The sequence below is a fragment of the Balaenoptera borealis genome (assembly GCF_965194805.1).
Source record: "Balaenoptera borealis genome assembly, chromosome: 12".
In the NCBI taxonomy this organism is placed as follows: Eukaryota; Metazoa; Chordata; class Mammalia; order Artiodactyla; family Balaenopteridae; genus Balaenoptera; species Balaenoptera borealis.
Genome location: NC_138869.1, coordinates 40,508,472 through 40,524,977, shown reverse-complemented (window position 1 = coordinate 40,524,977; position 16,506 = coordinate 40,508,472). Strand labels below are relative to the sequence as shown.

Below are 16,506 nucleotides of genomic sequence, written 5' to 3'. Positions count from 1 at the left end.
GAAGATGTGACTCAGAGGCAGTGGGTGAGACCTCTAGGAATCCACCTAAATCACCCTCTCCCTTCGCAATAAGGCCCCAATTCCTGTCCCTTTCTGGCAGATGTGTAGCTGTTAGAGATGCCCCCTCTTTGCATTTCAGGGTAGGAGGGGGGACCACACAAATCTGGGGCCTCTGCAGAGGACCTGCTGGCTCAGTCAGTCTCCTGCCCTGACATCTCCCCAAGCCCACTTCCTGCTCTGGCTTCTACACCCAGCTGACCCCGGGGACCTGCCTGTATAGGACAGCCCTTCCAGCCTTGGCCACACTCTCATTCATTCATCCATTTGGCTCTCGGTCACTGAGCATCTCCTCTGTGCCAGGCAGCAGGGCTGGGGATGCAAGGCTGGGCGAGACAGGTTGGACCCTGCCCCATGGTGCCTTTGGTCTCCCTGAGGAGGCAGACACACACATATGTATGTATATATATTTTTTCTTTTTTTTCTTTTTTCTTTTGGTTGCACTGCATGGCTTGTGGGATTGATCCTGGGCCCTTGGCAGTGAAAGCGCAGAGTCCTAACCACTGGACTGCCAGGGAATTCCTGAGGCAGACATATTAATGGCCATGGCTACACAGTTTTGTCATGGCTATAGGAGCACAGGGGTGCTTAACCCAGACCTGGGAGGAAAAATGCCTGAGCTGCAGTGAATATGATCCAGGTGAGAAGTGGGCAGGCACCTGATGTGTACCAGGAACTAAAAGGGCCTCTCTCTGGCCAGAGGGCAGCACAAGGTGCCAAGTAGGGAGAGGGAGGGGCCATGGAGGGGTCTAAGAAGGGCTGCTGGGTAAGAGGAACTGGTAACTGCTGGCTGGGAGGCCAGGGAGGTGGTGCCCAGGGCCATGGCTGTGGATCTGGAGAAGAGGGGATTTGAGGGATGTTTAGGAGTAGAACTGATGGGGCTTGGTGTGAGGGGTGGGGAAGGAAGAGCTGTCAGTTCCCTAGGGAGGGGACGTGGGAGTGGGACTGAGCCCTGAAGTGTCCCCACAGGGCTGGCACTAGGATGAGGCAACTCAAGTGCCTGGGATGCAAAATTTGGGGTACTCACTCCCAGTCTTGTGTTTCCACCTGTGCCTTGTCCCTGGTCCTCTGAAACTTCTCACTAAAACATACTTTGGAAAGTGGAAGCCACTCCTGGAGATGAGGCAACAGGGGGATGGTCTGGGCAGTGTGTCCCCCTCCATCCTTCAACCCCTACCTGAGAGGTGCTGCCTTCTCTGCACCCTCCAGGACTGGGGTGAGGCTGAGATGGACACCTTAGGGTCTCACATGCTTTGGACAGGGACTCTGTTTCCATCCTGATGCCTGAATAACAGGTACCCCATCCAGCTTCTCCTTGCATGCCTCTCATGACAGGTGCTCCCTGCCACCTGGATAGCCCAGTCCCTTGGCTCAGGCCATTGCACAGAATGTTTTACCCGGAGCCCAGATCTGTCTTGCACTGTGTTCTACCTAACGGTGACCTCAGCTATGCCCTCCTACCCTCCCACACCCCTCAGGCGGGTCTGCTGATCCCCTTTCCCAAGCTTAACATTTCTGAGCTTCAGTGTCCTCACTCGTAAGAGGGGAAACAATAATAGCCACCATCTTCCAGGACTGGTGCGAGGATTAAATGACATGATGTATAAACCTCATGACACATTCTAGTTCCTCAGTAACAGCTTCCTAACCCATAGCAATAATGAATAACTACAGAGGCGGGCATTGTCCTCCTGCTGGCGTGGGCCGCCAGTGGTGCAGCCTCAGCCCAGGCCCCAACACCCACCTGATGGCCTCAGGTAGCAGACTCTGCTGCCACCCCAGCACATCCAGCACAGATGCAGAGCTAATCCCAGAGGAAGATGTTCACGGGAAGAGGAAGTGACATTTTCTTGAGATGGCCGGGCCATGTTGAGACGTGGGGCCGGGGCCCTGCTGTTTGGAATCGGTTCTCTGCTCAGTGTTCACTGCACTGCAGGAGAGCCCAAGACCCTCCCCTGTGGCCCTCTGCTCCTCTAGTCTCATTCAGGGGGACCAGTGGTGGCTGAGAAGGGGGGATGCAGACCCACCCTGACTGAGGTGTCTGCCTAGAGGTGTCTCTGGGGTACATCCCCAGACCCTGTCATGTCTGTGGGGCTGCCCTGGTGGTGGGTGTCTGTCCTGAGCCTAAGGGGCCTGCAGAGAGAGCCCTGAATCCCATGGAAGGCGGCAGACCCTACAGGAGCTCACACCAAACCCTCAAGGTTGTGCTGATCATTGTTGGGGTGCCCAGACTCCTCTCACGATACTGGGGTGGTAAGCCTGGGGCAGGAGGCTTGCAGGAACTCCTGGCTCCCCTCAAAGATCAGAGGAGCCAGCCCAGGAAGAAAGGACAGCCTAGTCTCTAAAGCCATCCTGCTCCCCTTCTTCTGTGCCATCCCATCCCCGGAGCACGCTCTGCTTCTGCTCGGGGGTTCCCTGTTGAACATCAGAACTTGTCTCTAGGGGATTCCTGTAGATTTAAGCAGCGGTCATGCTCTCCAACTCTTGGTGACCTGGGACTTCCAGATTCCTGTGTGAGGGGGGGAGAGCGCCACAGGGGAGGGACCACAGGTGCAAAGGCCCAGAGCAGGGCGGCAGGGTGGACACATGGGGATGCCAAGTCCTCTGGGCAGGCCGAGGTGGTGCTGGGAGTGGAGGATGTGTGATGTTTGTGGGGTCGGCATGGAGCCTGCTTTGTGCAGAGTGCGCCTTGCTTCATTCTCACCCCAGCTGTGGGTGGGAGGGCTCCCCATTACTCTCAACACCCTTGATTTTACAGACTGGGGCTCCAGGAGGAGAAGGGGCTTCCTCACGGTCACACAGCTGGTGGGGCCAGGGCGGCCACAGCCTGCTCCCAGCCCTGTCTAGTCCTGGTGGCTAGGCTCCTCCCCATGGGGGTGTCAGGAGAAGGGACAACTGTGGGGCTTGATTTGTCATTTGGCGTGGGGGCCTAATGGCTTGAGGTCCTGGATCCCCAGTAGGCCTGGCTCTTCCCCTTGCTCTCTGTGGCGTGATCCAGGCCAAGGCCCAGCTTGGCTCCGTGCCTTGGTTTCCTCAGTTATACAGGGAAGTCATCAAATTGTTCAGCCATGGTGCATCAGTGGAGAGGGGTGGTCCATTTATAGATGGGAAAATGAGATACAGCGAGGGGACAGGAGAGCCTGGGGCCCTGGTCACTCCCAGGCCCGCAGACTCAGCTCTGAGAGTGTGGTCAGCAGCCAAGGGAGGAGGCTGCAGGGGTTGATGGCCAGCAAAGCCCAGCTTTTCCAGTTTCCTTTAAGCTGCCCTCCAGTCCCCTCTGCCTCGGGTTCACAACTCTACCCCAGCTGAGTGTGTCTGGAGGCAAGGCCCCTTTCTCTCCACCCCCGAATTATGGCTTGGTCACAAAAGCTGGACCGTGACCAGACAAAGGGACAAGGATGAAAGTGCTGGTTGTCATGGCAACCTGGTGGGTTGCTGGGACCCAGGGGAGGGGCTTGGCTGTGTGCCTGAGCCCAGGCATCTGGACGACCTCTGAGCATGAGCCAAGGTGGCCCAGGGGCTCACAGAGATGCCCCTCCTGCTCGGGGCCCACAAGAGCCGGAAGAACAATGACAACCTCACCCCCCATGGTGGCACCTGCTCCCTGGGCCTCCTCTGGTGGCCCCATTATCCTGCACCTGCTGCCCCCCCACTACACCTGCTCCCCAGCCCAGGCGTCCTTCCCAAGGCACTCCCTGCCCATCCCCAGGCCCAGCTGCCTGCTCTGAGGGCCACCTCAGGGTTGCATCCTGTGCAACCAGGATGGGTAGCAGGGACGGCCCTGGTCAAGGGCAGAGGGTCCAGCTGACAAGCCAGCTCTGCCTTACCAGTAGCATGTGTGTCCATGACAAGACCTCCACTCCAGGACCTCAGTCTGCTCACCTATAAAATGGGAGCAACTGTTTCTGCCCTCAGGGTCTCCAAGAGTAAGTTTCCTTCTGCTTGGAAGGAGATCTGAGGCCAGGATGTCCCCAGAGCTGGGTCAGGGTGGACAGTTGGAGAGAGAAGAGGGAAGGGGGCTGTCTTGGGTCATACTCTCAGGGCCACCTCTGTTAGACCATGTGGAGACCTGAAAGCCTCCTACACACTTAAGAGTCACTGTGTAGAGGTGGAGATGACATTTCCCAGAGGCCCATCATGGGTACAGGGGAACTGGGCAGGGGACCTGTCAGTGCCAGGTTCTTTTTTTAAAAAAATATATGTATTTATTTACTTATTTTTGGCTGCATTGGGTCTTTGTTGCTGCTCATGGGCTTTCTCTAGTTGTGGCAAGTGGCGGCTACTCTTCCTTGTGGTGCGCGGGCTTCTCATGGCGGTGGCTTCTCTTGTTGCGGAGCACGGGCTCTAGGCGCGTGGGCTTCAGTAGTTGTGGCGTACGGGTTTAGTTGCTCTACGGCATGTGGGATCTTCCCAGACTAGGGCTCGAACCCGTGTCCCCTGCATTGGCAGGTGGATTCTTAACCACTGTGCCACCAGGGAAGTCCCTTGATCAACTTTCCATGTCAACTTAGTTTTTGGAGTAGCTTTAATCGTCCATATGCAGTCAACTGCTTGGCTGGGTTTTGGTTTTTCCTCTTGTTCTACCTGATTAGAACGCACTATTCTGTCAGCTCCTGACAGCTCAAACTGGCAATCTGGGATGGGATTTAAAATACCTCCTAGGTAAGTAAAGTCTGGATCTGGAATAAACGAATATTTTGCTCAAAATCCCAGTCCTTCAAGTTCTTCATCAGAACTAAACTTAATCCACACGAATCTCCCTGTTGATCTAATTAATGGAGGGCTTTTCACACCACAGTAACAATCTATAAGTGGAGAGAAACCAAACGGCCCATCTTTAACTCCCAAGTGATCAAACCGACATTCAAATGATGGTTCTATATAATAATGTTCATCAAAGGTCAACTCTATTCTTTGACGTGGAGCAGCTTCCAAAATGTAGATGCATTCCTTGTTTGGTGGATATGAGTCAGGATAATTTGGCGAAGCAAAATGACCTCCATTGCTGGTTCGAACCCAAATGCCACACTGGGTTGCAGGAATGTGCTTGATTCCAATATTTTGTCCATCATGGGTCTTTTGGGCCCAGTGCCAGGTTCTTGAGTGGCTTGTTAGGAGTATCAGGGAAAGAGGACACTGGGGCAAGGACCCCCCATGAGGAAAGGATGGCCTGGGGGTCCCTGGTGATCCAACAGCCAGTTCAGGTGGGGACACTGAGATCCTAGGAACTATCTGTATCTGGCTGTCTGATACCACCTCCGTCGCAACCGCAACCGGCTGGTGGAATGGAGGAGGGACAAGGGGACAGGAGGAGTGGAAAGCTCCGAAGGATGCCCCTCCCCTTCCTGGAGAGGGAAGGAGATGCCTGTGGTCACTGGTCTTTGTGTTGTCTCCCCCTTCTAGTGTCTCCCTACACCCTGCAGGCCAGCCCCAGGTTCCCATCCTACTCTGCTGTGACCTTGGGTGAGGCCCTCTCCCCTCTTGCCACCTCAGTTTGCCGACCTTGAGTGTGGAAGCAGGTTGCCGAGGAGACTGCCAGCTCCAGCTGCCGCCCTGGCTGTTTGAACACCCCCAGGCCATCACTGCTAACCGTGGCCCCACCTCTCTGATAATGAGGAACTCCCTCTCTTGAACAAACTTATTTTTGCTGACCGGTCAGAGTTTCTTTTTTTTTGTTTTTTTTTTTAATTTTTTTAAACTGAAGTATAGTTGATTTACAGTATTGTGCCAATCTCTGCTGTACAGCAAAGTGACTCTGTTATATACATATAGACATTCTTTCTTTAAATATTCTTTTCCATTGTTTTATCACAGAATATTGAATATAGTTCCCTGTGCTATACAGTAGGACCTTGTTGTTTATCCATCCTATGTATAATAGTTTACATCTGCTAATCCCACACTCTTAGTCCTTCCCTCCCCATCTCCCCTTTGGCAACCACAAGTCTGTTCTCTATGTCTGTGAGTCTGTTTCTGTTTTGTAGATAGGTTCATTTGTGCCCTATTTTATTTTATTATTTTATAACACTAATTTATTTATTTATTTACTTATTTATTTATAGATAGGCTATGTCAGGTCTTAGTTGCAGCGTGTGGGCTCTTTGTTGCAGTGCATGGGCTCTCTAGTTGTGGCACGTGGGCTTAGTTGCCCCGCAGCATGTGGGATCTTAGTTTCCTGACTAGGGATCGAACTGGTGTCCCCTGCATTGCAAAATGGATTCTCAACCACTGGACCACCAGGGAAGTCCCTGTGCCCTATTTTAGATTTCACATATAAGTGATATCATATGGTATTTGTCTTTCTCTTTCTGACTTACTTCACTTAGTATGATAATCTCTAGTTGCATCCATGTTGCTGCAAATGGCATTATTTCATTCTTTTTTATGGCTGAGTAGTATTCCATTGTGTATATGTACCACATCTTCTTTATCCATTCATCTGTTGATGGACATTTAGGTTGTTTCCATGTTTTGGCTATTGTGAATAGTGCTGCTATGACTGTTGGAATTTCTTACACACTTCCTCCCAGAGGTCTGGGAAAGGCAAAGCTTTTGCCAAGAATGGAGGTATTTGGGGTAGGGTAACAGTCCTGGTGTACCTCAGACCATTCTGTACAGGAGGCCCAGGTTCAGGGCTGGGCAAGATTTGTGTTCTCCAATATGCAGATGGAAAAACTAAGGCCTGGCAAGAAAAGAGACTTGCCCAGTGAGTCGGCTGCAGAACCCAGGCCTCCTGCTGGGTTCATAGACCTTTTTAGAGGTGGAGAAAAAGTCAGAATGGCAGTCTGGTCCCCAGACTCAGCAAACTCAGGCTCCCAGGAGGGGTGGGATGGGGGTACCTAGTGGGTCACAGGGCTGAGATGATGAGGCCACCCACCCTGCAAAGAGATCATTCCACCGATGCTCAATGAGCTGCTTGGGGACAAGTGGAAATCAGAGGCGCTCAGAGCCTAATTACGATAAACAGCTTTCTGCAGCTCCTCAGGCCCCACAGAAATGTCTTGCGCGAGATATCACTGTCTCGGGGCTTGTCATTTGGAGCTTTGGCCCAGGCATTTAGGGACTGGTAGGAACCCCTCCTGGCTGCTGCTCCTGGTGAGCAGAACCTCAGCATCCTGGACCTTGTTCACTGGTGTGGTCTGGAATTGCAGGTCAGAGGGAGGAGGTAGGCTGGGGAAGAGGGTGTAAAGTGTGGTCATGTGCAGCTGGGCAGATGTTGGCGGCCACCATCTTCAGGGTGATGGCCTGGTGTGATTGCTCTGTCTCCTCAGCATTTCCTATGGGATCTTGCAGGAGTGATGGAGCTGGCATGACTGCTGGGAAAAGCAGCACCCCTGGTCCCCACCACGCAAGCTCACCTTTCAGTTGGGGGATGCAGCAGACACCATTGCATGATTGCCTGCTGAGTGGTACTGACTCTGGTCCCCTGAGGAGAACGTGAGCATATTCTGTGGATTGAGGCAATCAGGGAGGGCTTCCTGAGGAGGTGTAGCTTGAGATGAGATGGAAAGTGGTAGATAAACGAAAAGAGGGAGGAGATTCTGTCTGCGAAGCTCCACATGGATATAGGTGGGAGTGGGATTGGACTGGGGGCTGAGCATTCATGGGTGACTGGTCCTCAATCCTCCAACCCCCCAGGAACTCCTTTCCACTCCTCCTCCCTGAGCTCTGGGCTTTCAAGGTATTGTCTGTCAAGCTGACCATGTGGATGAAAAGAGAATTAATTTGTCTCCATTTTTATTCATCAGAGAAAATGCTGTCAGAGCTGCTGAGGCCAGCTGGCCAATGGCAGAGAAGGGGAGGATCAGGGGAGGCCTGGGGAGAAGGCGTGCCTCAGCCCTTGCCCGGCTCTCTCTCTGATACCCTCCATGCCTGTGACTTGGTTTCTCTTGGCAGCAGCTCAGAGCTCCTGGCCTAGCAAACCAGAGAGAGATCCTGGGGTGCAAGAGGCCAACTGGGGGCAGGTGGAGAGCGGGTAGCTCCAGCCACACTGTCTGAATGACTGTCACCCTCCGTTCTGGCTTGTCGGCCACGTGAAGGGCCCATTCTGCTGCCTGTTCACACAAGGCTTTCATCTCTGCAGCTAGTAAAGCATTCCTCCCGGCCTCAGTGCTGCCAGCAGGAAGGCACAGGGGAGGGGGGAGCCCAGGCCTGCCATGCCCCTCAGACCCCTGGTCCAAAGGCATGGGCCTGGGCCAGGGTGCCCTAAGCAGCCTGTCTGCCTAAGTCGTCCCCTCCCTGGCCGCCAACTCTTTCAGGAAGCCAGTCTCTCCCCATTTCAACAAGAGCAAGGCTGGCCTCCCTTCCAGCTCATATAGGGCAGAAGACTGCCCTCCCACCACAGGAGGGGTAGGAGCCCAGGGTGGGGTCAGAGCTCAGCCCCTTGTTCCTCTCCCAGGAAACAGGTAGACATGGTGACTTCTAGGGCAGGGCAGGAAGATCAAAGCCTGAACCCATGCCCTGCCATTGGAGAAGATGGCATTTGAAAGTAGGCACTTGAGACTCAGGAGAGCAGGGACTGACCCACAGTCCCCTGCTGAGGAAGGACGCAGTCACATCCACTGTCCACACCTGTAGAGGGGCAAGGTGGAGCTGGCAGGGCTGCTGGGGAAAGCAGTACCCCCTGGTCCCTGCCACTCAAGCCCATCTCCAGTTGAGGGATACAGCAGTAACCATTGCATAGTAGAGGGTGAGGGACTCTGTAAGCTAGATCTCCTGAGAGTGGACCCTTTCCACAGTGGCCTGTCCATCTGTCCAGAAGCCATGGCCCCTGTGATGTCACCAACCCGCTGTGTTGCTTGGCAACTTTCCAGGATTAGTGCTCTGCCCCTGTCATCCCTGACGTCCCACCATGGGCTGATGTTGCCTTGGTAACTGGATGGGTACTGCAGCTTTTCGGACAGCTGTACCCGGTGTGGGAAGTGGCAGGCAAAAGAGGGGAAGCAGGTGCCTCTCCACAGGCTGATTGGGGTACACAGCCTATCCCCAGACCTACAGAGGAGCCAAGCTGCCCAAAACAGGGCTTTGGGAGTCTCTGTCCCCTCGAAGAGCTGTGGCCATTCTTGCCTTCAATCCCCCTCACACTCTTTCCTTCCTTCTGCTATGGTCACCAAGTACCTATTGTGTGAATGCCAACAAGAAAAGCAAAGTAAACTATGGTTCAGGCTCAGGAAAGGTTATATCAGCATTGGGTCTTGAAGGATGAATAGGAGTTGGCCAGGAGTAGGAGTTGGTGGAGAGAGATGTTCTGGACAGAGGAAGCAGAAGTCAGTGCAAAGGCTGAATCATTCTCTCTAGTCACAGCTTATACCCTGCCTCTGGGTTCTTTGTGGCCTGGTCTCTCTGGCTGTCTCCCACTTAGTAGACATTTTATGGTAGGGACAGCGTCCAGTTCAAATCTGGACACTTAGTCCCCAGCACAGGCCTGGCACCAAGTCAGCATTACTAAAATGTCAAATAAAATCGGGCATTTGCATGATGAGCATCAGGTCCTACCACCTCCCCCAACACTAACCTGTCTTACCAAGCCTCAGTTTCCCCATCTATGAAATGAGGCCAGTTCTGAGAAGGCTCTGGGCAGGGATTCTCAGATTAAGGTGGAGTGATTTTTACATTTTCTTTGGTTTGTAACCCACCTCTTTTCCTTATAGAAAAATGAAAAGACTGGTGGGTAGAGTGGGCATCTGTATACCTTCAGATCCCCTAATTATCAGTATTGGACCACTTTTGCTTTATCTCCTCTCTCTATATAGTTATCTATGTATAAATTTTGCTGAACCATGTGAAAGGAAGTCCCAGCAGCAGACATCCTGACATTTGTCCTTAAATTCTTTAGTGCACATCAGCTAAAACAAGGACAGTCTTCTGTATAACCACAATAACATTATCACATCTGAGAAAATTAACAATAATATCCAGGGCAGGAAGGAGGATCTAAGCCTGAACCCATGCCAGGTCTTGGAGCAGATGGGCACCTGGCGGGGGCGGGGGGGGGGGCGGGGGAGGTTCATCCACTGCCCACCCGGCGGAGGGCTGAGGTGGAGTTGCAGCCCGGCTGTGTATGTATGTGTGTGTGTTTAAGCTGAGCCTCCGGGGGAACAGAAACGACCCTTTCCGGTAAATTTCCCCAATTTTTATTCCCACGTTGTTTACATAGCTTTTTTTTTTTCTTTTAAACAGGATTCAATCAGAGTTGTCGCACTTTGAAAACAGCATTTGGCTGTTTTGTCTCTTTCTCTAGAAAAGTCTGGGAGGGGAGATGGATAATGGAGCCTGGATTTGAGAGCCTAGACGGCTGACACTTTCCCGCTGGCCCCGAACCCGCCCCTCGGAGGTGGCGAAGCTCTGGGTGGGGGAAGCCGCGTGAGTTGGGGCGGGAGGAACCAAGTCAGGAGTGTGTAGGGAGGCTAGTGCAGACCTGCGGAGGTTCACTGGCGGAAGCTCCCTCCAGCCTTGCCGGATGGTCCCGCCCCTTAGCAACGGGCCCGGCGTCCCTCCCTAGAAACGGGCAGCGGGACCCCACAACTTGTGCGGTGGAGCCGGTAGGTCGGTGGGCCCACGGGATGGCGGGGCAAGCGCCTGCAGGGGGACCTCGATAAGTCTCAGAGGGCAAATGCACAGAAAGGAGGACGCCCTCCCGGCCCAGGGTCCACATCCCTGTCCACGAGCCCCCATGCCGTTTCTCTGCCTTGGCCAGTGGGAAGGGAGTGGGGTGCACTTTTAAACAACCTTGCAGATAAGTCCCATAGTGACCACACCCCATGCTGAGAATGTAGTCCTCTCCCTGTCGTTTCCCATGCAGGGAAAAAGCCAGGATTCTGGTCCTTATCAGCCACCAGTGCCTCTCCTGAGCCCGACCACGTCCAATCTTCTTAGTCCTTTTGGTTCCCATCTGTAAATTGGCAGAGTACTGCTGCATCTGTCTCACAGAGCTTACAGAGATCAACTTCCTTCCTTTACTTACCCCATTCATTCATTCGTTCATTCTCACAATCATTCACCACTTTCTAGGCACCTACCATGTGCCAAGCCCATGCCAGTCCCGTGCTAGGTGTCGAGATTCCAGAGATCAGTGTTACTTGAAAATTGCTGCATTTGAGCACGAACAGAATATGTGAAACCGATAAGGGTGCAGGATCCTTGTTGAATCACGGGTGGGTGGCTCAGAAGCCCTCCTGCTTAGGCACTCACCTTGCAGAACCTCAGGGCTCCTTGGCACACAGTTTGAGAACCACTGTTGTGGTGCTAAGGACAGCAATCTTTGGGTCAGCCAGAGGCGGAGACCTCAGTTTCTATTCTGGTTCTGCCACTTCTTGGCTGTGTGTCTTTTCCAAGTTTCTTGACGTCTCTGGACCTTAGTTTCCTTGTTTGTGGATTGGTGATTCTAGTAGTACCTGTAGTGAGGATCAAATACCCTTGTTCATCTGTGTCCATCCAGCCCAGTGCTTGGTGGGTGGTCAGGTCACGTGCGGTTGAATGTCAGTGAATCCAACCTGAAGCTTCCTCTGACGCAAACCAAAATGGCTACCAGGTGATCTAACTGGGTCACGGTGTATGATCTTCTTTATGTGTCCTTGGATTCAGTTTGCTAATATTTTGTTGAGAATTTTTGCATCTATATTCATCAGAAATTGCCTGTAATTTTCTTTTTTTGGTGGTGTCTTTGTCTGGTTTTGGTATCAGGGTGATGGTGGCTTCATAGAATGTCTTTTGGGAGTGTTCCCTCCTCTTTTGGAAGAGTTTGAGAAGAATCGGTATAAGTTCTTCTTTGTATGTTTGGTGGAATTCACCTGTGAAGCCATCTGGTCCTGGACTTTTGTTTGTAGGAAGTTTTTTTGTTTTTTGTTTTTAATTGCAGATTCTATTTCACTTCTAGTGATCAGTCTGTTCAAATTATCTATTTCTTTTTGATTCAATTTTGGTGGGCTGTATGTTTCTAGAAAATTGTCCATTTCTTCTAGGTTGTCAAATTTGTTGGCATATAATTGTTCATAGTATCCTCTCATGGTTTTCTGTATTTCTGCAGTATCAGTTGATATTTCTCCTTTTTCATTTCTTATTTTGTTTATTTGTGTTCTCTCTTTTCTCTTCTTGGTAAGCCTGGCCAGAGGTTTATCCCTTTTGTTTACCCTTTCAAAGAACCAGCTCTTGGTTTTATTGATTTCTTCCTATATTTTAAAAATCTGTTTTATTTATTTTCTCCCTATCTTTAATGTTTCTTTCCTTCTGCTGACTTGAGGTTTTGTTTGTTCGTCTTTTACTAGTTCTTTTAGGTGGTAGATTAGGCTGTTTATTTGAGATTTTTCATGTTTTTTGAGGAAGGCCTGTATCTCTATGAACTTCCCTCTAAGAACTGCTTTTGCTGCATCCCATAGATTTTGTATGGTTGTGTTTTCATTGTCATTTGTCTCAAGGTATTTTTTAATTTCCTTTTTGATTTCCTCATTGACCCATTGTCTTTTTTAGTAGCTTGTTGTTTAGTCTTCATGTAATCATTTTTTCTCATTTCTTTTCCTGTGGTTGATTTCTATTTTCATGCCCTTGTGGTCAAAGAAGATGCTTGAAATAATTTCTATACCCTTAAATTTGTTGAGATTAGTTTTGTGCCCTAGTATGTGGTCAGTCCTAGAGAATGTTCCATGTGCACTTGAAAAGAATGTGTATTCTGTTTTTTTTTTTTTTTACGTAATGTCCTGAAAATATTAAGTCTAACTGTTCTATTGTATCATTTAGGATCTCTGCTGCCTTTTAAAAAAAAAAATTATTTATTTATTTTTTATATTTTTTGCTGCATTGGGTCTTCGTTGCTGTGCACGGGCTTTCTCTAGTTGCAGTGAGCAGGGGCTACTCTTTGTTGTGGTGCACGGGCTTCTCATTGCGGTGGCTTCTCTTGTTGCAGAGCATGGGCTCTAGCTGCATGGGCTTCAGTAGTTGCAGCGTGCAGCCTCAGTAGTTGTGGCATGCAGGCCTTAGAGTGCGTGGACTTCAGTAGTTGTGGCACATGGACTCAGTAGTTGCGGTGCGCAGGCTTCAGTAGTTGTGGCACACGGGCTTAGTTGCTCCGTGGCATGTGGGATCTTCCCAGACCAGGGCTCGAACCTGTGTCCCCTGCATTGGCAGGCAAATTCTTAACCACTGCGCCACCAGGGAAGTCCCTCATTACCTCCTTTTTAAATTCGGTGTCTATAAGACTGAAGAGGTCTGTTTCATTGTTTATTCCTTCAGGGGAATTCTCTTGGTCTTTTAACTGGTGGTGGTTCCTCTGCTTCTTCATTTTGCTTGTATTTCTCTTACTCTGTGTGTTTAGGAGAAACAATTATCCACTATAGTCTTGAAGGGCTATTTATATGTGGGAGCATCCCTGATAGCTTGTGTGGGTTTAATATTTTTTTGGCATGAGGGCTGTTTTTGGCTTGGATGCTTGCCCTCTCTTTCTTCAGGGTGTGCTGGTCGTTATCCCCTTGATAGGGGGTATGCAGATGCACAGCCCCCGTGCACACTCCCAGGAGGGTGGGGACAGAGGTTGGCTCCCAGTGGCGGGACCCTCATTGGTGGTGGCCACGGCAGGCCGTGTGCTCCCTGGAAGGAGGACCCTCCACCCACCCCTGGAGCTCTTGTAGGCGGTGCCCTGCCGCCAGATAGTGAGCCTGGGAGAAAGAAGCTCCTATGGCGGGCCCGCCCCTCTCCTCATGGGGGTGGCCCCCAGCCTTGCCACTCTGGCGGGCCCAGGCTTCATCCCCGGACTCCCTCGGCTGTGGCGACCACACCCTGGCCCCCTCAGGCTTTCTTGACACAGCCAATCCCAGTCCTCTCCCTGGTCTGACCTCCAAAACTCAAGCCTCAGCACCCAGCCCCCGCCCGCCTCAGTGGATGAGCATCTCAGGCTGGGGAGTGCCAGGTGATGGCCCTGACCATCTATGCAGATCTCTCTCTGCTTTGTCCTCCAAAAACCCGTTGCTTGCTGCGTTCTCCCCCAAAGCTCCCCCTCTGTCCAGGCTGATCTCCTCACCAGTAAGGGGACTTCCCAGTGTGTGGAAACCTTTCCTTTTTCACAGCTCCCTCCCAGGGGTGCAGGTCCTGTCCTGTTTCCTTTCTCTCATTTTTTCTTTTTTTCTTTTGTCCTTCCCAGTTACGTGGAGATTTTCTTGCTCTTTTGGAAGTCTGAGGTCTTCTGCCAGCATTCAGTAGATATTCTGTGAGGAACATTCCACATGTAGATGTATTTTTGATGCATTTGTGGGAGAAGGTGAGCTCTACATCCTACTGCTCTGCCATCTTGATCTGATCTCCCTGACTGCCTTTTTTGTTTTTGCACCAGCATTACACACAAACCTCTTCTTCCTCATACCCTTATCTAGTTTCTTATAGTGCTCCCCTGACCAAGGATTTCCCCTGGTGGTGCATTTTGAGGTGGCCAAAAGCAGCAGTGGCTTGGCAAGGGCTCGCTTGCTGCACAATAAAAACTCTGGAAACCCTCATCCTCGGGCTGTGCATGCAATCCAGTGGTGCATCTGTTGTTCCCTGTGGGGAGACAAGAGGGTGTCAGTTTCATTAGCTGGGTTGATCCTGAGAGCCAGGGTGTGGATGAATAGCTTTCTGTTGCTGGCAGAGGTATCTGTGGGCCAACAGAGGGTCAGGGTACCTCTCAGGAGGTGATTTAGTTCTCTGGCTCCTGGGGTAAGGTAAGGGAGATGGGCATGGGTAGGGAGATGGGCATGGGTAGGGAGATGGGCATGGGGGATGCAGGGCATGGCCCAGTGCCCCACACTGGGAAGAGTCAGGGCAGTCCGGCAGGACTGGGTAGGGTGGGGCTGGGGTTGGGGGAATGGGGATAAGGGGCACTTTCATCCAGGGGCAGCTGGATGAAAGTTATTTTGGAGAAAACCAAACAGGGCTCTTCATTGAGTGAGTGAACTCTGGGCCTCCCTCTTTATCTCCCCTTGTGAGAAGCCCGGCCTTGCTCTGTAACACAGGGGAGAAGGGTGGGAAAGTACAGAAGGATGCACAGGGTTGGGGGCATCTATAGAGTGTTCAACCTCTGACTCTGGGGTCTCATTTCTCACACAGCTTCTAGGGAAGGCCCTGCTGTCTCCTGGCAGGACCTTCCTGGCACTCTGTGATTAGATTAGAAGAGTACTCCTTCCCTCCGTTATCTATGCCTGGGGGCTGGGGCTTGTTGTGGGGTGGCAGACTAGGCATCCCTGTATCCTGGTGGCCCTGGGGGATGAGCAGAGGTTGGCAAGGGCCCAGTGACACCAGTATCTTCTCCTAGGAGCTCTGGCTGGGACATCACCCTGAGAAGCAGCATGGAGCAGCCTAACAGAGAAGGCCACAGCCCAGGAAGGACCCCTCAGGGCCCAGAGTGCAGCAGTACTCCTGTGGGCCATGAGTGTAGTCTGAGAGACCTGGAGCATAACCTGGGGAGCATTCTTCAGGGACCAGATTCTGGGTCGGAGAAGCTTCCTCCAAGCCCTGACCCCAAGACCCCACCTTTGCCCCTGACTGCAGCCCCACCCACGCCCTCAGACTTGGGGCAGCCCCGGAAGTTGCTCCTGACAGGCACTGATAAGAAGTACCCACTGATGAAGCAGCGTGGGTTCTACTCTGACATCCTCAGCCCTGGAAGCTTGGATAAACTTGGGGTGAGTGTGGCAGCCATACCCTACCAAGCCTGAGCCTTCCTTGTGGGTTCTTTTTGCCCTTTCTTCCTTTTATCCATCCATCCATCCACCTATCTGTCTAGCAATTTTCCACCCACTCACCCATCTGCCCATCCTTCTGACCATCCATCTCTGTCCATTCATTCAACAATTCATTACTGAGCACCTGCTATGTGACAGGCCCTGGACTAAGCCCTAGTGACAATACACCAGGATTGTCATCCATATGCCTATTGTCATGGGGCAATGGCTTTGGTGGGGAAATACTCCCTCCCCCGGCCCCAGCTCTGGTGGGGGAGGGGGTCCTGGGACAAGGTGGTGTACTGCTGAGATTTACAAGATAGGTATGAATTTGCTGGGTAAGATAGGGGCTGCGGGGAGTGTTCCAGGCAGGGAGAACAGAAGATAGAGAGCCTTGAGATCCCTGACAGAGGCCATGGCCCACATGGAGGAGGAGAGTAGAAATAAGAGGAGAGAGATGGAGGGCAGGGGAAGACGAAGAAGGGGTATAACTAGGGGAGAGTTCAAAGAGCCCTGTGCGTCCCAGACAGCCTTAGGATGGTTTTAGGCAGGGGAGGGGCCGATAGAGATAGGGTGAGGACCCATTGATACCCACTGTGCCAGAGGTCCCAGAGTGCCCTTGGCAGTGGAGGAATACACAGAGACACCTGCAGGCCTTACAGTACCTCTGTCTTGTGGCTCAGCCCCTGGACACACAGCAGGAGTGTTCTCAGAGTGAGGAGGGGGACTGTGCACGACCAGAATGGGGTTGGGCCAGGGGTGTCCCAGG

The 16,506-nt window shown here is 51.9% G+C and overlaps 1 protein-coding gene across 1 annotated transcript in view; it reads left to right on the top strand.

The window, feature by feature from the left end:
- The first annotated feature begins 742 nt into the window (after positions 1-742).
- Positions 743-16,506, top strand: part of DNAH1 (dynein axonemal heavy chain 1) — an 84,017-nt gene continuing 68,253 nt past the window's right edge. Inside the window, exon 1 of the mRNA XM_082348268.1 lies at positions 743-15,698. Within this exon, the coding sequence (XP_082204394.1) occupies positions 15,363-15,698 (336 nt within the window). The 5' untranslated portion in view covers positions 743-15,362. The remainder of the gene's footprint in view (positions 15,699-16,506) is intronic.